Raw genomic sequence first — 19,410 nt, 5'->3', positions numbered from 1 at the left:
ATGAAACTTACATATATCGTAGGGTGAGGGACATATATAAAAATACAAAGATTTCTTGTGCAGACATCAGTACTTTTGTGACTTTTTGTAATGAGCTTCAGTCTCAGTTATTTCTTCATTACTTTAGATCTGAATATCCAAAGATTATAGTAACAGTTTAATGTCATCAGAAGTAAAATGTATAAAGTATCATGGGACAGTTTTAACAATACTGTGTTACTTTTTTAATGAAATTTTGCATTCAAACCATTACACCAATGAGATGTACAATCTACACCTCAAGCACAACTTGATCAATAAGTAGGATCTATAAGTATATCCAAACACCTGACAATTTCATGAAAAGAAGTAAATTTATAACCATTATAGTCCATTATGTCTATTCCTAGACAGGGATATTTACAAGGAGATATCAATGCCAATATCAGACTGAACAACAATTCCATGGGTCATCAGAACATGACAAATCTCCCTGGCCCCTTGTATTTGAAAGATCACATCATCTGGCAGTCATCTGGCATTTAAAGTGACTATGTGCTAATTGCCTCCATGGAAATCATGAAAAATATAAAAGCCAAAAATCTACCAACTGCTAAAGGCACCACTTCAAGACCTGTTTGATGGATGCCAAAATGTATAAATTATTTGTCCGTAAACCAGGAAAAATGTAAATGCCAAAAATCTGCAAATCTACTTTGGGGTAAATGAAAGAGATCAACAGTGAGGAAAAATAGCTTGTGGTTATACAAAGAAAAATGTTCTGTGCATATATATACATTGCCTATGCATATTTACATCATCAACAGGCCAGATCTTAGAGCTGTGCTGAGGCTTGCCTTCGATGCTTTGTAAGTGATACCTGCAAAGGAAAAAGTTAGGATAATAAGAACTGACATACAAAAACAAGTGAAAATCAGTACAAGCTTAGCTGTTTAACAAGTTTACAATTCATCTTGATGTTTGGATGTTTTTAACATTCAATGTACAACAGATTACAATGTATTCTTAAAAATTATAACGCAATACCTTTGATAGCTTCTGCATTTTCTCATTGCTTCGCTCTAATGCCTCTTGCACATTCCTTGGGAGGGTGTTCTCTTCCCTTGGGGCAGGCATGAATGGCTTGAAGTGGGACAGCTTGATGGCTGGTGTGTGAATGTCCCCCATCTTCCTAATGTAGGACGCCCACCACAAGCCCTCCTCTTCAGACAACCTTGCAGATGACACCCATTTGGGCAAGTCTCTCTCCATGGTTTTACACGTGTCATCTACCCTGTCCTTGTTTAGCGTTACAGGTGTCAGTGTTGACAGGTCAACCTGGAAATCTAATATCACCTTTCTGTACATTTCACTTTTCAGAGGCCAATCTTTGTACAACATGGAAACTGAGGGCCCTTCCATTCGGAACACAAACACATGTGCTTCCTTGTGTCCTTTAGGGGAATCACAGTTGCTAAACAACTGTCTCATGTCCCAGACACCATCTAGTGCAGTTGCAGTGGGTTTGGGGTTGCTGCTGCTGGCAAGAACTTGTAGGAGAGCCTCACATGTTGCAGCACGTCTTTGTCTTAGCTCCCTTGCAAAGACGCTGAACAGCTGGTCCACATCTTCATGGGTGTGCCCCACCATAAGAAATGAAAGTTTCACCTGGAAAAGAGTACCACTAATAAACACACATTCAAGTTTGGATTATTTGAAATCTGCTGAGATTCTAATAAAGAATATTAAAGATCCTCTCTATTGCATGCATTCCAAAACTGTACTAGTATGTAAATAAGTAAGTATAAGTAAACACATACCTTTTTGAAGATTTTCAATTTAACTAACAATGCCAAAAAATACAGGAGGGTCTTGTTCTTGTTATCTTTGGGCCAATTGTCAGCTTGCAAATACAGAGTTTCCGGTAGATGTCCTTGGTTCAGCTGAAATGTAGTAAATGTTTGCAGTAAATGAATTAGATACCATTTTAAAGTATTTGTGCAGGAACAAATGTGAAACTACAACTTAAAATGTTTCTTGATTAATTAGGCAATGACTCATACTGAAGATATATAGTAGTATTACCTGTGCAATTCTACTGAGGACATACAGAAGCACTGTGCAAGTCACATTTGCATCACCTGGAATGCATGTATTCCAGACAACAGCATGGGTTGACTGGTTCCCATGATCGACAACACCTGTCACGTGGTGCTTGACATGTGCCAGGCTGCCATCAATCTGAAATGTTTGAAAATTATTGTACTGTAATACCTGTCAAATACTAGTATTTTCAGGAAATATATCAACATTCATAACACAAGATAGATACATTAACTAGGACAAATTCATTATATTTAGCTTTTGAAATGAGAGTGTCAGTTGTTGAATGATTAAAGTCGCCTGTGATTCAATATATCACACATACCTTTGATTGTTCTGGGAATACAGGAAGGTTCGTCTTGTTTTGGTCCATGTTGTCTATGATGAGGGACACATACTTAGATGGTGACCTCTTTGCCTTATCCCCATGTTTATAATATTTCTCTCTAAGTAGTCTACAAACACAAAACAGTTAGAATATGAAAACAACATACTTGCATACACTGAACCTGTAAACAAACACAAAGCAGTGTGTGGCTCTCATGTTTAATATCTTATGATGCAAAATCATCCATTTCTGAGACTACATTTTCACTGATTATTACAGAAATAACAAACCTTTGCAAAGCTAAGTGTCCCTGTTTGGCTTCTTTCAAGGTCGTCACTTCTCCCTTTCCCAAGTTTTTTCTCTGTAGTGCATCTCTGTATAAGATGCACAGAGTGCATTGTGTGAAATCCTTTGCCTGGAACAAGAAGTAAACAGTTTCAACATCATCGTGATCTTTTACACTATAACACTTCACGCTGTGAGAACATGGTGCACATACTGAAAAATTACAGGGGTATCACAGTAGCTATTTGAAGTAATATGAATCAAATACATCTTGACAAGTTGGTATACCCTATTTACCTTCAGTATTTTCACATATGAGAAGAACTCCCTCCAGAGCTCCTTAAAACGACTGTACCCAATCCGCGGCTTGTCCTGATCAATGGTGTCTTCAACATAGGTGTCAAAGACTTGCCTCTTTGTAAGGCATGATGGCAGCTGGACTTCAGTCTTGTGTGGCATGTGGTCTCCATGTCTGTCAACATAAAAAAATATTTTGCCTGTCAGTGACAAAATTGCTCATGACCCTTGGACATAGTAAGGGAAAGGAAGAACAAGAGACAGTTTGCACTGATTTGATTTGAGTTATCAACATAGTATATCCACACACTAGATCCTGTCATAAAAATATAACCACAAATAATAATACAGATGACATGATGATGCTTTAGAAATGTACATGCAAACAAACCTTTTGAAATACTGATCCAGCCACACTTTAGCCTCCAGGTACGTCTGTGAATCATAGTTTTGATCACATCTTTGATCAACCTTTGGTGGTAGACAGTCCTTCACAGCTCTCCCATGATGAAAAAATCTTTAAAAATAAATTTCATTTATGAATCACAACATTATACTTAACACAATCCCTACCTAAACAAATATCATCACTTAGTATACCGAAGAAATTCATGAGAAATGAGTATTTTCTTCCTCCTGACATGAATACCTTAAACAATTATGCCAAACTTACCTGGTTTTACTGATCTTGAAAACAGTACACCAACAAACGCTGCAAACTTCATGTCCTTCAAGGGTGAAGAAAACATCTGACAGTCTTTCTTCTTGGTATCTGAAGATAGCTCTCAAGTGGCTGTTGATGAAGCAGCTCTGTTTGGTTTGGGTCTTCCTCCAAAATGACAATCTGAGTTGGTAGATAACATCAAAAGACAGTTTCTTCATGCACTGTTTCACACAGCACTTGGTGACCTGAGCTTCTCTAATGTCTTGTGATGTTAGTGCCTTTTGTTCTCGTTGTCCGCATCTCTTTGACCTCTCCCCTGCAAAATATTTTTAATGTTAACTATATCTGAAGAAATGTCCAGCCTGATGTCCTTCTATATTCCTTCAATTTTCTATCATAAATGACCCTGATTCCCCAACATGGCATATATATGTTATCCATTCAGTGAAAATATACAGTCAAGAAATATCCATATTGAACATACATGATCACCACATTAAGACCAGAAACTGCTTCATTCATGGCTGCTAGCAGATTTATTCTCTCCAGTTATGATAAATCTCTCGAATATTGAGGTTTTCAAAGAATATCTATACATGTTTGCAGGCGGAACAGTTAGCTACAATAGTGCGTTATGTCAATAAAAACTAAAACAACCACTGAAACCCTTTACAGAAGATTAATTGTACACTCACTCGGACCAGATCTCAAGGGCTGTCTGTCAGAATATGGTTCCTCTCTTGAACATTGTGCCACTGAAATAAAACATTACAGAAAATTATTGTTTGCTTTGTTTTGACACACTCCATAATATTCAAGCAGTTCACACAGAACAAGGACACTAATGACTGAGTATTATCTTCGCCTGTCAAGTAGGTCAGCCTACTGACATGCATGGGTTGGTGAAGACAAAACAGGCATCACTCTAGCCAAAAATCTGCTGATATGCAATAAACCCTAAACACTAGCAAATCATCTTGATGTTTATATTTTGGGCATATTTTCAACATTTTTGGCATAGTTTCTCTTCATGATAACATTCATACACATTTCATGCATTTCCAATGAACTCAGTCCCTTTTTTGTGCTTGGAATGAACTGTGTGCCACGTCTACATTTTCTATATACAGGCACAATGATAGAAAGTTGAATTGCATGATCAATGATATACATCATGTTTTTGGTTTCGATTCATGTCTGTTGTGCAATGGCACTAAAAATGATACCTTGGATTGCAGTGTCAACAGCTGTCTGACTCAGAAATGGTGGGGTCTTTTCTGCTCCTAGAAAGAAAAAATATATCATTATTTACTTGTAAAAATTATATTCTCCCTCTGATACAAAGCACACCCCCAGCCTCTAAAACTACACAAGGCTAGAAATCAAATTTGCTTTACCTGCCTTTGCCCGTTAAAAAACTGAAAATACCTGCAGCAGTGTCAGGTCGACAACTTACTGACATCTCTGTTGAAATTAATGAACAAACCTGAGGAAAGTAATCCTGGCCCACTTGACAAATCTTCAAATTTGACCAGTCTTCTCGTCACAGGTTTTTGGCCTCCTATGTAATGATTGAAAGAATGATTAGAAAAAAGTCATTCTGCATAAACCAACAATTTTAAATACATGCCTCTTAAGCTGATACATGCTAATACATCCATATGAAAAAAGTTCAGTCAAAAGTAGTTGTGGCATGGGCCCTAAATGATGGACTGAAACAAATTTAGAAACTGGACCCACATTGACAAGATAAATACTGACTTGCTGGATGAACATACCCGTGAATTTTTTATCTGTCCCACTTGTCAAATCTTCAAATTTGACCAGTCTTCTTTTCACTGTTTGGCCTCCTATGAAAAAATAAAATTATTATTATTTCAATAAATGTCAGTATACAATTCTTTCATTAAATTTGTTGAAAACATGAAGCATATTGATTCAATCCTGTCAAAAGATACTTTATTTCATTCATTTGGGCAGGTGTGTATTTCACCATACAACCACCTGTATCAGCCGTGACACACCTGCTTGTGTATTGCAGGTAATGAATAAGCATTGTGGCCAGCTGACACAGATCTCAGCATTTTGCGCATTTGCTTCACCATTTCATTAGTATTTGCTAATTAATCCTTGAAACGTATTTCTGGTTACGTTCTCTACGGTTGTGTTATCCTATACTTAACGTGCACCTTTTTCATCTGTATTGGTATTTCCAGTAGAAAATATAGTACTACCTGAATCTCTTTCGAAATTTAAGACTTTGATCAACCACTACTCAACCGAGATAGCGTCTAGTAAACCTGCCTCCACTGCCCAATAGTTGACACCTCTGCGTCACCCTCGACGTCCACCTTCCCCTACATGGTATCCCTGTTAGCAACCGAGTGCTATCTGATGCAATACCAACCAATAATCAACGTTCATATCTCGCACGTCTTGTGGTTGTGAATAATTGTAAAAAATGAGCGCCGTACTAACGTCCGAAACGAAACCATGAGAATCACACCGAGTATCAGTTTAAAACATCGCATTAAACTGTTATTTTTTTTCAAGTCATTCATCCATTTCGTTTCAAACAATCTATCCCTTGAACATTTATCTTACCTCTTTCTGTGCCTTTCCTTTTCGAAGAATGGTGGTTTCTTTCTTTACTGGTGATGACGTTAGTATGATCTGTAAACGGTTGAAAAAAATCATGAATCACAGCGTCAAATGGATCTTATTATAAATTTATAAAGAATTCCATGCAAGCATACTGCAGATGTTGTTTGAGAATTAGATACACTCACCCATTGCAACGACGTCGAAGCTGAGCTGATAGTTACGTGATGGACCCCGATACTTCTTTCAGTTGTTTGCCGACTTGACAAATTAAGTCTCTTTTCACCGTCTGACTGAACGCTCTCAAAGCCTGAATACTGCCACTTTGCTCATGCCACTATATATATGTACACATCACCTCTGTACAATGAGAAAGGTGGGGCATCCATTACTGTTATTGCAAAACAAACACGAGGATGCATATTCGTAAACTGTCATGCCTGACTTACGCACGGTAAATCTCCACATAATCTGGGGAGAAGTTGTGTACACGCTGTCTTGCGAACTCCAATTAACGATGCGTCCTGTTTGTCGGCAACTTCAAAGAGCGGACATTTGGCTGCTGCACCAGGTATTTATAATTACCTTCTCCATGATTCACTGTTGTGTCGTTTGCATTGACTGATGGTAACCCATAATTGCATTGAGCAGAGTAAACCTACATTCCTCAATCAACGTAATCTTCAGTACCTCACCTGTACAACCATTGTCATGCCGCTGGGATATATTCGGGTAGTCTGTGAATCGGACAACGCATTCATGAACAGTCATATGCACTATGGCACGGGCAACTTGGTCTCTTTCTGTGAAAAACAGTACTTTGTATTTCAGCCACAGCAACAATCCCGAACCATGTGCCGTCAGCAACGTTAAACCGTCTGGGCAACCTACTGCAGTTACTATACAGGTGAGGCGATATGGTATTCTTGATTTACAGAAAAGCCTACCAAAGCATATCGTATAAAATTGTTTTGTTCATACTGGCACTTCTATGCAGAGGAAAGTAAATAACAGTCAATCAAACGTTTTCGTACTGTGCGTCGGGTGCCTTTTTTGTGTCTTTGTTATTTCACTAGAGCCAATTCTGGATGGGGTGTGGGGGGAGGGGGGGGAGACAGCCATTAAACAACAACATAAATGCTTAAGAAACATATGTAAGCTTCACGGAGTGATTCCTATTGATGTATGTTACTATTTAGTATTTCAAGTATTTGTGACAAGAAAGTTCATTAGATATGAAACATAGCTTTGGTGGATCAATGTAAAGAAATCTTAATGTATGCCTGAGGTCAAGAACAATATCGCCATCTGGTATTGATCTGAATCGGTTCGTTGTCGAGAGGGCAAAAATCATGACGCATCTCGGATCAGGGAGCCTAGCCTTTAACTGTACCTGCAATGCAATGTTATGGCTGAATAAACGCGCGCGCCCTACTTTGAGGCTTTGACAAATTACAAAGAAAATAGGATTAACACGGACGCTCTTTCATTTGGGAACATACAAAAATATAGATCAAGTAATTTACACATTTTCACGTCCATTCTTCATTACACATTCATATTCGCTTTTAATATTATCCCCTGATATTAGTCCCTGCTGAGTCCGTCAGCAAATTGTCTACTCAGGGAAGGCTGAACTTACATGCTACGTAGCAGTAAACGAATATTATAAGAACTATCTGATCTACAGAAAATGGAATAGTACAAAAATCAGTAATTATAACACATCTTATTCAGCTTAGCAGAATGTTCAGAACAGTTTTCAAAAACATATAAATTTCACAAATATTTATGTTCAGGTGTATTTGCATAATCATTATTTTCACGTCATATGCATGCCTGCAGAGAACGGAGACATGCTTTTATTCACTTCTAAAGTTTCAATAACAATTTTACGTAGGGAAAACTTCGCCAGTGTTTCAACAATGGCTCTAAAACATAGGTGTGTAGAACTTTGGATTTTGTTTCTTGATGACGTTTTCATAACGTTACTCCGGACGATTTCATACCGTTTTAAAGAACTTTTTAAATACATCATGAAACTACTGGAAAACTTTTCATAAACGTTTTGTTCCAGCTGGGTAACAAAGTTTTGAAAAGAAATCCATCTACTCATGGATTATGCCTTGAGACTATTACGCTAATGCTTTCATAATTCATATACATCTGAAGTATAAACGCCACTTGAATAAAGTTCTAAACAAGCAAAGAATATAAATGTTCAATCTACTACCACGATGTTTTGAAACGATACCTATCTACACCCGACATGGACAATGCTTCCTGTCACCGTATCTTTAGATTTGGCGGGAAATTTACATTTTATCCTTCCCGTGACATCTGGAAAATAAATTTTAGGGTTCCGGGTACGACACCTGAAACAACAAAACATGTTATAGATGTATGCCCAAGATGGTAATTGTCTATGCGGCGCCGAGGCAATTACTAGGTAATTAAATTACCTCATTGGGTATTGTCACTTTCATTACAAACATATCGTTCCTGGGCAGGATTGGGGTAGGGGATGATAATCTTTATGGGGCCGCGTGTATAATGTGTATGCCCCCCGTCACTTATGTTTATACCCCCTGCATGTCATGTACAAAATCAGTGACCCTCCCCGCCCCCAACCCCTTATTTTTGAGTGATATTTCTTAATGGGGGTTTCCTCTTTTTGCCAGCCAGGTATGTTGTTTAAATGAGGAGTTAAGAGGCTTATTTGGCATGGTCGAAAGGGCTTGTTCGTTTAAACAATTCCACTCGACCTAATGGGGGTGGGGGCTGACAGAGGAGATGACCTAGTGCACGAAAACACCTTACTGTGAAAAACAGAAAATGTTTTGACTCCGTCCACCATTTTACCATCAAGTTACAACGCTTTAATTTTTCACAGGAAAACAATTACATTCTCATAATTGTTCTTATTTCAACATATGGCTTGTTAGACGTTCAACACTGTAACTCTCTAGTTATGTTTACGAGAATGACAGTTGTACTTCTATTTATTCATTCATTCTACCCAAGTACAACTGTCATCCTCGTAATATTATCCACAAGCCATAACTTTTAATGGGATATATATATATATAAAATAATGATTATGCAAATAATCATTTACTCATAACAAAACACATTTACTCATAACAAAATAACAAATGGTGAGCCATATGATAACTTTTGCTGGGATTTCGCTCTCTCTCTCTCTCTCTTCATGTGAGCAGAACTGATGACCAGATATTTTCTTTTCGTCTTTCGATTCCTATTTTGAAACTCAAGAACTACTCTGGATTCCAGTTACACGTAAAGTTTCCGTAAATGCAGGAATGTGTATAGTCTTGTCATGTTTTCATTCTGAACCTTTTACATCGGACACCGAAAGAGGCTGTCGGACTTTCAGGTCATTTCCTTATTCCACAGGCAACACGAAAGGATACGAACACATTTTCGCTGCTGAAGTAGGCGTTTACAAACACTCATCAGAACTCGACATACCTACATGTATAAACAGAGGGCAACATCGCCCGCAGGTTGTAGTGCTTATGATGGTGATCCTGCATGTGCAGGTACAAGTTTAATTCTTATCGTAGATGTATTAAATGTGAAGATTTTAATTTCAGCTTCATGATGATGTCGACATTGAGTGCCCCATACACAAGTATGCAGTTACTGACAACTTATGGAGTGACCTGTCCAAACGAGAAGATTCCGATGACTTTCTGGAGACACTTGACATGTTGATGGGTGTATATAAAGTTACATATCAAGGTAGAAAATATTTATTTTTGTTTGAATGAACTATAATTTAGTTCTTTACAATATTATCAGTTTAATCTCCTATTTCTTAAGGAGCTGACCTGATTCAAAACCAGGCTCTGGATGCATCTCCTGCAGAAACCTCTCCTACAGATGTAGAACCCCTAAATTTCAAAGCTACAGTAATGGTAAGTGATTCGTTAATGGTAAGTTTTTCATGTTTTTATTTCAAAACTGAGAACCCCTTTTAATGCAATGTCAATACATTCTACAGTCCAGTGCTGCCAAATTAGGTATGGGATCCTTATCACATCCCTACGATGGTTTAACAAATTTTTAGATAAGTCCCCACCCTTTAAATCTATATACAATAGACCAAACATACTTCCTGGACTAACGATTGCATAGTGTGTAAAATGTTGCATTATTATTTTATCCAGGCTTTTCGTAACCTTCACCCAAGATCAGGGAAAAGTGAGACAGCCCCTCTTGGCGGTGCAGATATGAAATGGAGAAAACAGTGCCAAGCAACCTTGAAACCTACAGATCCATCACTTGTAAGTGTCACTAAGAGCATGAAGCAGTTCACTTATACTCTATTGTTGTCCTTTTTTCGTGTTCTTCATCCTTTAAATCAGGGATACTGTACAACAGGGATAGGTCACTCGCTTGCTTTCTTTACCATATGTACTAATTAACATGTGCCTCGTCATGCTCCAACACACAGTGATTTGGCTTGTTCCCACCGCAACAGAACTTCAGCCACTTTATTGTATCAGTCAGAATTTTACAATGAATGAATGAATGAATTCTAGTAAGAATTAAGACCAAGAATTATGTGAATGAATTAAAGAAAGAAAGAAAAAGAATAAAAGAAAGAAGTACATATGTGAATGAATGAAAGCATAAATGATACACTGTGGCCTTCACTCTCAAAACATGTTAAAGAAAGCAAAAATATCGTGAGAACACATGTGTTAACATGAGCTGTCCTTTTAAAAAAGCTACTTTGAGACATTTTTGTTTACATTAATAATTAATTCAGATATCTTATTGCATGTGGGGAATGGAATTGACATTGACAAAATGTTAACTGACACTGTCACACTGCCCTCAAAATTAAATTATAAAACTGTCACAAAGCATTCTAAAACACCTTTCCAGTTTTGTCAAATAATTAGATCAACAAGAAAGAAAGAAGTTATGGAACTATAGCCCTCAGGCATCAATGACAAATCAGATCAGATCGGCAATATGTCATATCTTTCACACACCTCAAATACCCTAACATTTTGTTTTAGATTATGAAACTATCACTTTTACTTGCAAACACATCTCAAGTATATTCCCCACATAAGAAATAAATGTGTATGTGAAAGATGTTTTTGAAGTAATTACTAGAAACACTCAAACAATCTCGTGTAGCATTTCAGTGGCGGATCAGAACAGATCGGCGAAATCTCATATTTTTCACACACCTCAGTTACACCCTAACAATTTTTAAGTGATAAAACTGCCACTATTACTTGCAAATACCTTTTAGCTAAAGGAATTTTTTCCTCTAAAGATTAAACGAAAGTGTGAAAGAAGTTTTTATCGGGACAACTGAGTTTATCTTCGCAGTGGATCGAGAATAGAAGCCAGTGAGCTATAACATACCGAGTTGAAACTTTACTACAAATCTACTGTCCTAATACGACACTAATACCAATTATTTGACTTGAAGTGAAGGGACAAGTGACAAAATCTTCTGCATGTAGGATTTCAGTTGTTACAACACTCAGCAAACTTAATCAGCTGTTGAAAATAAACCGGGCTCAGTCTTAAATACTACACTGCCACCATATTGGCTACACTGGTAACGCCCCGAGACATACATTCAGTGGCTTTTCGAGGAGTTTCTTCTCCCCCTTTATATAGGCTCCCTGTTTAAATATATGCATCCATTGTTTTTTAATGTTGGACTTTTCTAATTGTCCCTTTCCAGCATCATTTCGGTGGTCGTTTCAAAGTTCACCTTGCAGTAGCTGCAACATCCGACAGATGCTATCGCCTCATCCTTGAGATCATCGACTTATTCAGCCTTGGCAAACTTAAGGAGCAGAAACATACTAAAGTGAACACATGTCTGTTCTTGGAGACTGTTTCATTCAAAGATGAGGCAACCCTTTACAGAAAATTGACAGAATTCAGAAATAGTGAAATCTCCAAAGAAGAATTCAATCTTCAACTGAAACAAATTAAACAAGCAAACAAGGTAACAGAACAGAATCAGATCTGACATTTGAATAAATTCCTTCAGTTAACTTCATATGGTTATGTGTCAAGTGGCATTAGAATAAATTGATGTGTATGTTGTATTTGAAGGGAGCTGCAATCAGTCAGGACACAGCTATTGATGTATTGGTATTAAAAGAACAACTGAAAGAAAAGGACAGACTGATTGAGGAGCTGAGGACGCAGAACCTATTTCTAAGACAGGAACTGGATAAGATGGTATGGTTCACTTGTGTAAATGTTCATTCATTCTTCTGATTCGTTTGGGAATCATGCAGGGATTGGGAAAGGCAGGGGACATGGGACATTTTGCACATTAGAATACAACATGGCCCTTTAAAAGTTTGAGCTTTACTATTGATACAATGGCATTTGTCAAGGAAATGTCTAGTGATCTTAAAATGGTCTATTGTCAAAGTTCTCTTTCCCAATGTCTGATCATGCTTACAAATAGTCCCCAGAAGCGTATGCAGGTCAATTAGGGTCACTAAAGACTTTGGGTTGTGAGAATCTGTGACTTTGATGATTGTGTGTCATTCTTGATTGTGTATCATTTTTGATAACACTGGTGGTGACCTGATGGATTAAAGTAATTGAAGATTGGTCGCAGCAATGAAACAACCAAGCAGTTGACCATATTTTCTCAAAGTAAAACAGTTTTAGAGCACTTGTTTACATTAACAATATTTTTCAATATTTTTCACATGGTTGGTTTTGTCATTAAATTTATATAACATAAACACTACAAGCTTGTTCAAAGTTATGAATATACATCAGAGAATTACACATTTCTCCATTTTTGTGTGTGCAATAACAACCATTACAGGAAATTTGAAAAAAAAAAACATGGAAGAATACCTAATCTGGAAATACAATTGCCACTTCCAGAGAAAAGAGAAATCACAGCAGTTACAACAGCATCGGAGTAAAGAAACTTTGCAAGAGGCAGAGAGATTGCCTGAGCCTGATGTGAGGATAAGTTTGTAATTGGACTGAATATCTTAAGTCAATAATGACTTTTAATTGAACACCGTCCTGTCATGTCTTCTCAAGGTTTCAAAATGTTGCATCAAGTCATGACAACATGCCCACCAGATGAATTATGAGTGCTTGTGTATTATGTATTGTCATGTCACTTGTATCAGTTGTTGGTTGTTCAATGCACACCCAGTAATATTCCAGGAACTTTGAAGATGCCTTGTAACTAATTTTCTCTTTGATATTATATCTTTTTTAAACTATACATAATAATGCCCACTGTAAACTATTTATTTCCTTGTTCATAGGTGTATGCATTCAATGATAGTGATGATGACCACGACTTTCAAATAACCCTAGTTCAGGTGAGTTACAGTTATTCCTTCTCAATGAAAACATGTCAGCTAACATGATTTAATGTGAATAAAGATCAGAAAAATGGATTATTTTGTTGGGGCTGTATCACTCAGAAGAAATGATATCATTTCTGAATAATTAGCATTTTTGACAGAATTTTCCCATTTTGCAGGATTTACTTCATGAGGAATCGGCACGGGAACGTCTGGAGGTTAGTTGGTCAGCCCACTCGTACCACATCATAAATTTCATATTATTGTTTACTCTTAATGACAATCTTCTTCCTGCTGTTGTGTCTGAAATGATTTCAACTCCCTGCTTATATAAACTGGCACTGATTGATCTGAGGCTAATTTTATTGGCAACTATGGTAAAATGTATCTGTTTGTTTTCATTAGAATGTCCCTGGCGTGGAAAGTTCAGAGCTTCCAGTAAGTATTTCAGATTCTTATTTTGCATGTTAAATGTCAGGGAGACACTCATGGTTTGTCAATATAAACTGAATTTAAATGATGCAAGTTATGATACACTTAATCCAGTTTATGTTTCTTTCTGGCCTGAAAATGCAGTTCATGCAGTGTTTATGTCGTCGTTTCAGGTGATACCTTACAAGGGAAGAGCATCAAGAAATGGTAGAAAGGTAATTATTCTTAATATATTTAGTAATAATAGACAAAATGTTTAATGATCGACTAGTAATTTGATTATGATGGACATGCACATGCCAGTCATAAAAATCTGGGCTAGAATAACTAGATCTATTGTGCTATTTACTTTGCAAATATTTAGGTTAACCGTAACACTGTAACACCACTAATGAAGAACAGCAAACATGGTCTTTCATTTTTTGGGATTTGTTCATTTTCTGCTGTGTTCTGATTAAACGTGCCAGTGAAATTTTAGTAGTTAAACAAACAAGTATGAATGTCTGGTAAATTATGGAGTGATATTAAAACAACAATGATGTCATTCATATTCTTAAAGTATTACATTTTCTTTAACAGAATCTACAAACAAGCTTGAAGAAAAAAGCACCTGAAAAGGTAAGTTATAGACTCCTTTAACAGGCATTGTTGAATAATATATATATATATATACATACATGCATGCATGCATGCATACACATACATACATACATACATACATACATACATACATACATACATATATATTGAATATGAATGTACGCTGAGAGTTGAATTAATGATGCTTTCAACTATATATTAATTTTTATTTTATCCAAGATGTTCCTGTATTTTTTTAAGACAAATGGTTTAACACTGCTTTAGTTAGCTCTTATCACAATGTTCTTCTATAAGATGGACAAATAACATGTGGATAAATATATTTTCAGGCATCAAGGATTGCAGAAACTGAGGAAATGGTAAGTTGATAAATGTTGATAAATATATTGATGTACTGCTAAAAGGCCTACTTTTTGTAACAGGTGAATACCAGTAGGTTGTCACTGATATGATTCTTATGTAAAACAACATTTACTTTCAGGCTGAGTCCTATTTGCAAAAGAGGAGACACAATAAAGAGGTGAGTTAGTTTGTACATGTATGAGGATTTTCTGGGTAGCCTAGTGGTTAAAGCATTTGCTCATGAACTGATGACCTGGGTTACATTCCCCTCATGGGTACAATGTGTGAAGCCCATTTGTGGTGTCCCCCGCAATGATATTGCTGGAATATTGGTAAAAATGACCTAAAACCATACTCAATCAATCCATTGTTGGACTGCACCAGTGCAGGTAACATATATTGTGACTCAGTGCAGTTAACATCAGGGGTTTAAAAATCCCATTGCCCGACACACAGTATAAGTCAGTTTTCATTTCGGACAATCAGATAATGACTTACTTCTTTGTCGGCCACTAGATAATTTCCACTTATGGTTTGAAACTGAAAATAAACTTGGATTTCATTTCATATCTGCTAAGAATGGGGCAATGATAATTCAAGTTATCCTTCTTCGATAAATAGGCCAGTTAACAATAACATCCAATGCCACGTTGATGTATTCTTTCTTATTTACATCATCATGAAATAAGAAATCAGAGCAAATTCGTTACAAGTTACTTTCAAAAAGTTATTTGCCAAGTGGGAAGTGGCTTTGAACAATTTTTGAACCCCTGGACATGTTTCATCACAACTGCATAACATCTGGTGACATTTCATGGAGGGTCTGAGGTAAACTGGGTCAGAGGTGACATACTCTTGTAATGGTGGACAAGTGGATTATGCTGTGCAGATATGGAATTATGCAACATATGAATGAACATGTTAGTTCTATAGCAACCGAAATATCCCCCTCATGCCTGTTGAAGAACTGTCCATGGTCAGTAACAACTATAGGACTTTTTTTATAGCATAGTGCATCCAGATGACAGCCTGATAAATCCCTTGTTTGCACTCTAATCATCCCCTACTGTACATAACTGCCAATATGCAGATGACAGATAAGAACTTGGAAAAAGAAATTCATGGTTCAATGACAGACAACGCTGTATCAGTGTTGTGTGGTGTATTGGTTCTATTAGCTGTGACTTACTGTCACCCAACACCCAGTATATATATATTATGGCTCACCAGTATCAGTGTTTCAAGCAACTTGTGTGAAAGATATTGCTAGGTGAATTATTAACTGAGAAACTCTGAAAACAACTAAAAAAAGACAGTTAGCTGACTAGTCCATTGTACTAACCATGTATATCATGGATATTTTGCCCACAGATGGCCCCCTGCAAGTTCAAGGTTGGACTGACTGTGGAGGCATTAGAGAATGACGGCTTCTGGTATGTTATTATTGTTATGATTGTTCAAGGAAGTTTCACATTCTCAAATATCACTCTCACCTCCCTGGTTATTACTACAGTTACTTCATTTCTTATGTAGTAGTTACTTGAGCTCTGGTCTGTAGTGTAAGTTATTGTTCAAGAAGGATATGAACATTTCAGAATTGAAAATGAAAAGAGGTGTTAACTTTTTCAGGTAGAAAGTTTTAGTGGTTTGAGTTGATAGGACTTAAATGTTAGTACTTTATGAACATGCATAAGCTTTCTTTTGCTGTCATATCGACTAAATATGAAACCAGGAATATGTCAGTGGAGCATTTTCAAGTTGAAATGAAACAGTGAAGTTAAATATTTGTGTGAACCTTCTTATTTCCATAAATCATAACTCTTTTCCGCTTGATGAAAAACAGGTATAAAGCCAAAGTATTATTGGTACAGAGGGAAAGAGTTAAAATACACTGGACTGGTTATGACATGGATGAGTGGCTCCCAACAAGGAATGTTAGGTTTGAGGTATGTACACGTTTGAGTGTAATGCATTGAATTCCCTCTCACTGTACATGTTAATGATTTTATCACATTAAACTTAAGAGCTGTGAACAAGCTACATATTTGTTTTGCTTGTGATTTTCACTGTGATGTTTTACACTTTGTGATATCCTATGAGAATGAATATACATTGTACATGTTTCCTTTAGTTGAAGTCTGGTGACAAAGTTGAGGCTCCATGGTTGGTGCACAGAGCTGCTCGATATCCTGGCCATGTCGAGCATGTTGATGGAGGTATTTCTGACACTACATAAATAGCCTATTTATTCAAATTATGATTCATATTTATTACATTGTGTCTAATAATTTCTAAAGCATGTTGAATGTATTTATAAATGAAGTGAAAAGACTCATTGTGTTTTTGATTTTTTTTTTTTCAGAATATGTGCGGATTGAATTCAATGACAAGACAAAGAAAAGAATTCATTTCAAGTATATTGATAAGATAACGTAAGTAATCAGATTATGTCATCTTATACAATATGAATCCACTCCATTACATATTAAAATAAGCTGTCATAAATCTTTGATTTTTTTTCAGACCCTGAGAGAATCTCAAGTTCTGAAGTACAGAGACGGAATGAATCACTGAAGTGGTGCCTTTTGCTATTTAAAGATAGATGTCATGATTATTTCTCCCTCACCTACATAAGTTTAATTATTCGTATGTAATTCTTGTAACCTGTCGAACCATTGTTAATGTGTATGTTTAATATATACATGTGAAGCATATGTAACTTGGTCATGAAGGAATACATGGAATTATGTGATACAATCTTGCTTGTGTTATTTTTTCCCCATTACTGATGTTAAATCTGGGTTCAATGATAATATTTCTCATCTTGAGTGAATTGTTGGATTTCACCAAGTAATTCTTTATTTGGTTGGCCTCATGAAATGGCTGGTAAATTTGTGAAAGTCACATATGAGGTTTCACATGTTATGCATCTGCCATATACATATGCAGTGTACCATTGTCCAGTTAGAGTGACTAAAGAAGCAACAGAGGCACATAGACCATATCATAAATAAATAAATAAATGTATGTAGAAAAAATTTCTGCAGAAAAAAAAAAATTCTGCCAGAAATTTCTGCTGAAAAAAAAATTCTGCCAGAAATTTCTGCTGAAAAAAAAATTTCTGCCAGAAATTTCTGCAGAAATGCATTTTTAAAGCCAATTTGTGAGCTTATGAACACAAGAACACACTTGCACATTATATTTTTGGATTCATCTCCTCGAGATCTTTCCAATGATATAAAAAATGTTTTTGTAGCATGCTTCCTTCTGTGTGTCAAGTTAGGACTGGCTGGCCATTCCTAAGTTGTCCCGCCCAGCCTTAAAACTACATCCACTCACCCACTCACTAGAGCAGGTGAATTGTCAGAACCCACCCACAGAAGCCTTTATCGGATATATCTCTCAAAAAACGTTCCCCATTAAATGACTGTGTAAGGTTTTCAGATCCAGCATACAAAAAAGAATGCCTCGATTATGATAAAGATCAGAGAGTGATGGAGTAAAATACAACCACGTCAACACTTGTATGTTCCTAATTAATTCTCTATGGTGTGGTGGAACAATTGTTTTGAAAATCAATCCACATAATATAAAGAATTTATCAGTGTATGTGTGTCGGTAATAAGACACTCACAGGGGAATCACACAAGGTTGGCTTCAGCTTCCTGGACTGTTTCACAAGATCCCGTTTTGTGCATGACAAGAAAGACTTTCAAGAACCAATTACCGGTTCACACAGGAACAGGTGAAAGGGTGTCCTGTAATGGTTTACTTGTATAGTTGGCTCATACTGAATATGAAAGTGATTAATACTAGAATATGTGTATGGCTACATCGAGATTGTATCATATGCACAAGGTACTTAGTTAAGCACCCCCTGGCATACCTCACGTTTACATGAGTCCTAATCTTTACCGTTTGCAGCATATCTGAGACATGGTGTATGGGATAATATCTAAATCTATTCGGAAATGGCTGTCCTGTGTTTATATTACTACATCACCAGGAAACAACCAAGTCAGGCAGCTTGACCACGCGAACAGTAAACACTTCTTACGACAAATATGGATTGCTGAAATCAACAAGGCAGGGTGAAGGAACTGCTCTTTAGGGTATTCCGAGTGAACACATACATACATGTAACACTATATATGACACTGAATTAGTGTTATATATTACAGTAGCTTCGTGCTATGTGTTAAAATAAAATAGTGTTCTAGATTACAGTGGACTCTTGCCATGCATTACGTTGATTAATTTGTGTTGCATGTTACAGTATGTTCGTGTTATATATGCCATTGAATTAGTGTTTTATATTTCAGTAGATTCGTGCTATATATTACATGAAATAAGTGTTATAGATTACAGGAGATTCGTGATATATATTACATTGAATTGGTGCTATATATCACAGTAGATTC

The 19,410-nt window shown here is 36.6% G+C and overlaps 2 protein-coding genes across 5 annotated transcripts; one reads left to right on the top strand and one right to left on the bottom strand.

Moving 5' to 3' along the window:
• Positions 1–27: 27 nt before the first annotated feature.
• Positions 28–6,324, bottom strand: LOC137271978 (uncharacterized). The gene is made up of 13 exons (XM_067804359.1): positions 6,261–6,324; positions 5,435–5,506; positions 5,143–5,217; positions 4,883–4,939; positions 4,352–4,411; positions 3,666–3,972; positions 3,384–3,509; positions 2,993–3,167; positions 2,701–2,825; positions 2,408–2,537; positions 1,800–1,922; positions 1,027–1,647; positions 28–859 (listed from the first exon to the last, which is right to left on the bottom strand). The coding sequence occupies exons 6-13, from the start codon at positions 3,872–3,874 to the stop codon at positions 815–817; spliced, it is 1,554 nt and encodes a 517-aa protein (XP_067660460.1). The 5' UTR covers positions 3,875–3,972; positions 4,352–4,411; positions 4,883–4,939; positions 5,143–5,217; positions 5,435–5,506; positions 6,261–6,324; the 3' UTR covers positions 28–814.
• A 656-nt stretch (positions 6,325–6,980) lies between these two features.
• Positions 6,981–17,746, top strand: LOC137290590 (uncharacterized). 4 transcript variants are annotated; one of them, XM_067821636.1, is made up of 19 exons: positions 6,981–7,164; positions 9,875–10,022; positions 10,104–10,198; positions 10,451–10,567; positions 11,998–12,267; positions 12,378–12,506; positions 13,176–13,256; positions 13,574–13,630; positions 13,795–13,833; positions 14,021–14,053; positions 14,221–14,262; positions 14,627–14,665; positions 14,977–15,006; positions 15,129–15,167; positions 16,361–16,422; positions 16,833–16,935; positions 17,121–17,205; positions 17,352–17,421; positions 17,513–17,746. In XM_067821636.1, exons 1-19 carry the CDS (start codon positions 7,036–7,038, stop codon positions 17,517–17,519), a joined length of 1,575 nt encoding a protein of 524 aa, XP_067677737.1. In that variant the 5' UTR covers positions 6,981–7,035; the 3' UTR covers positions 17,520–17,746. The 4 variants fall into 4 exon arrangements, with proteins under 4 accessions (XP_067677737.1, XP_067677746.1, XP_067677755.1 ...); XM_067821654.1 differs by lacking the exon at positions 6,981–7,164 and adding an exon at positions 9,555–9,654; XM_067821662.1 differs by lacking the exon at positions 6,981–7,164 and adding an exon at positions 9,678–9,712.
• The last annotated feature ends 1,664 nt before the right edge of the window (positions 17,747–19,410 follow it).

The sequence above is a fragment of the Haliotis asinina genome, chromosome 1, assembly GCF_037392515.1.
Source record: "Haliotis asinina isolate JCU_RB_2024 chromosome 1, JCU_Hal_asi_v2, whole genome shotgun sequence".
Lineage (NCBI taxonomy): Eukaryota > Metazoa > Mollusca > Gastropoda > Lepetellida > Haliotidae > Haliotis > Haliotis asinina.
This window is presented reverse-complemented; position numbering and strand designations above follow the sequence as displayed.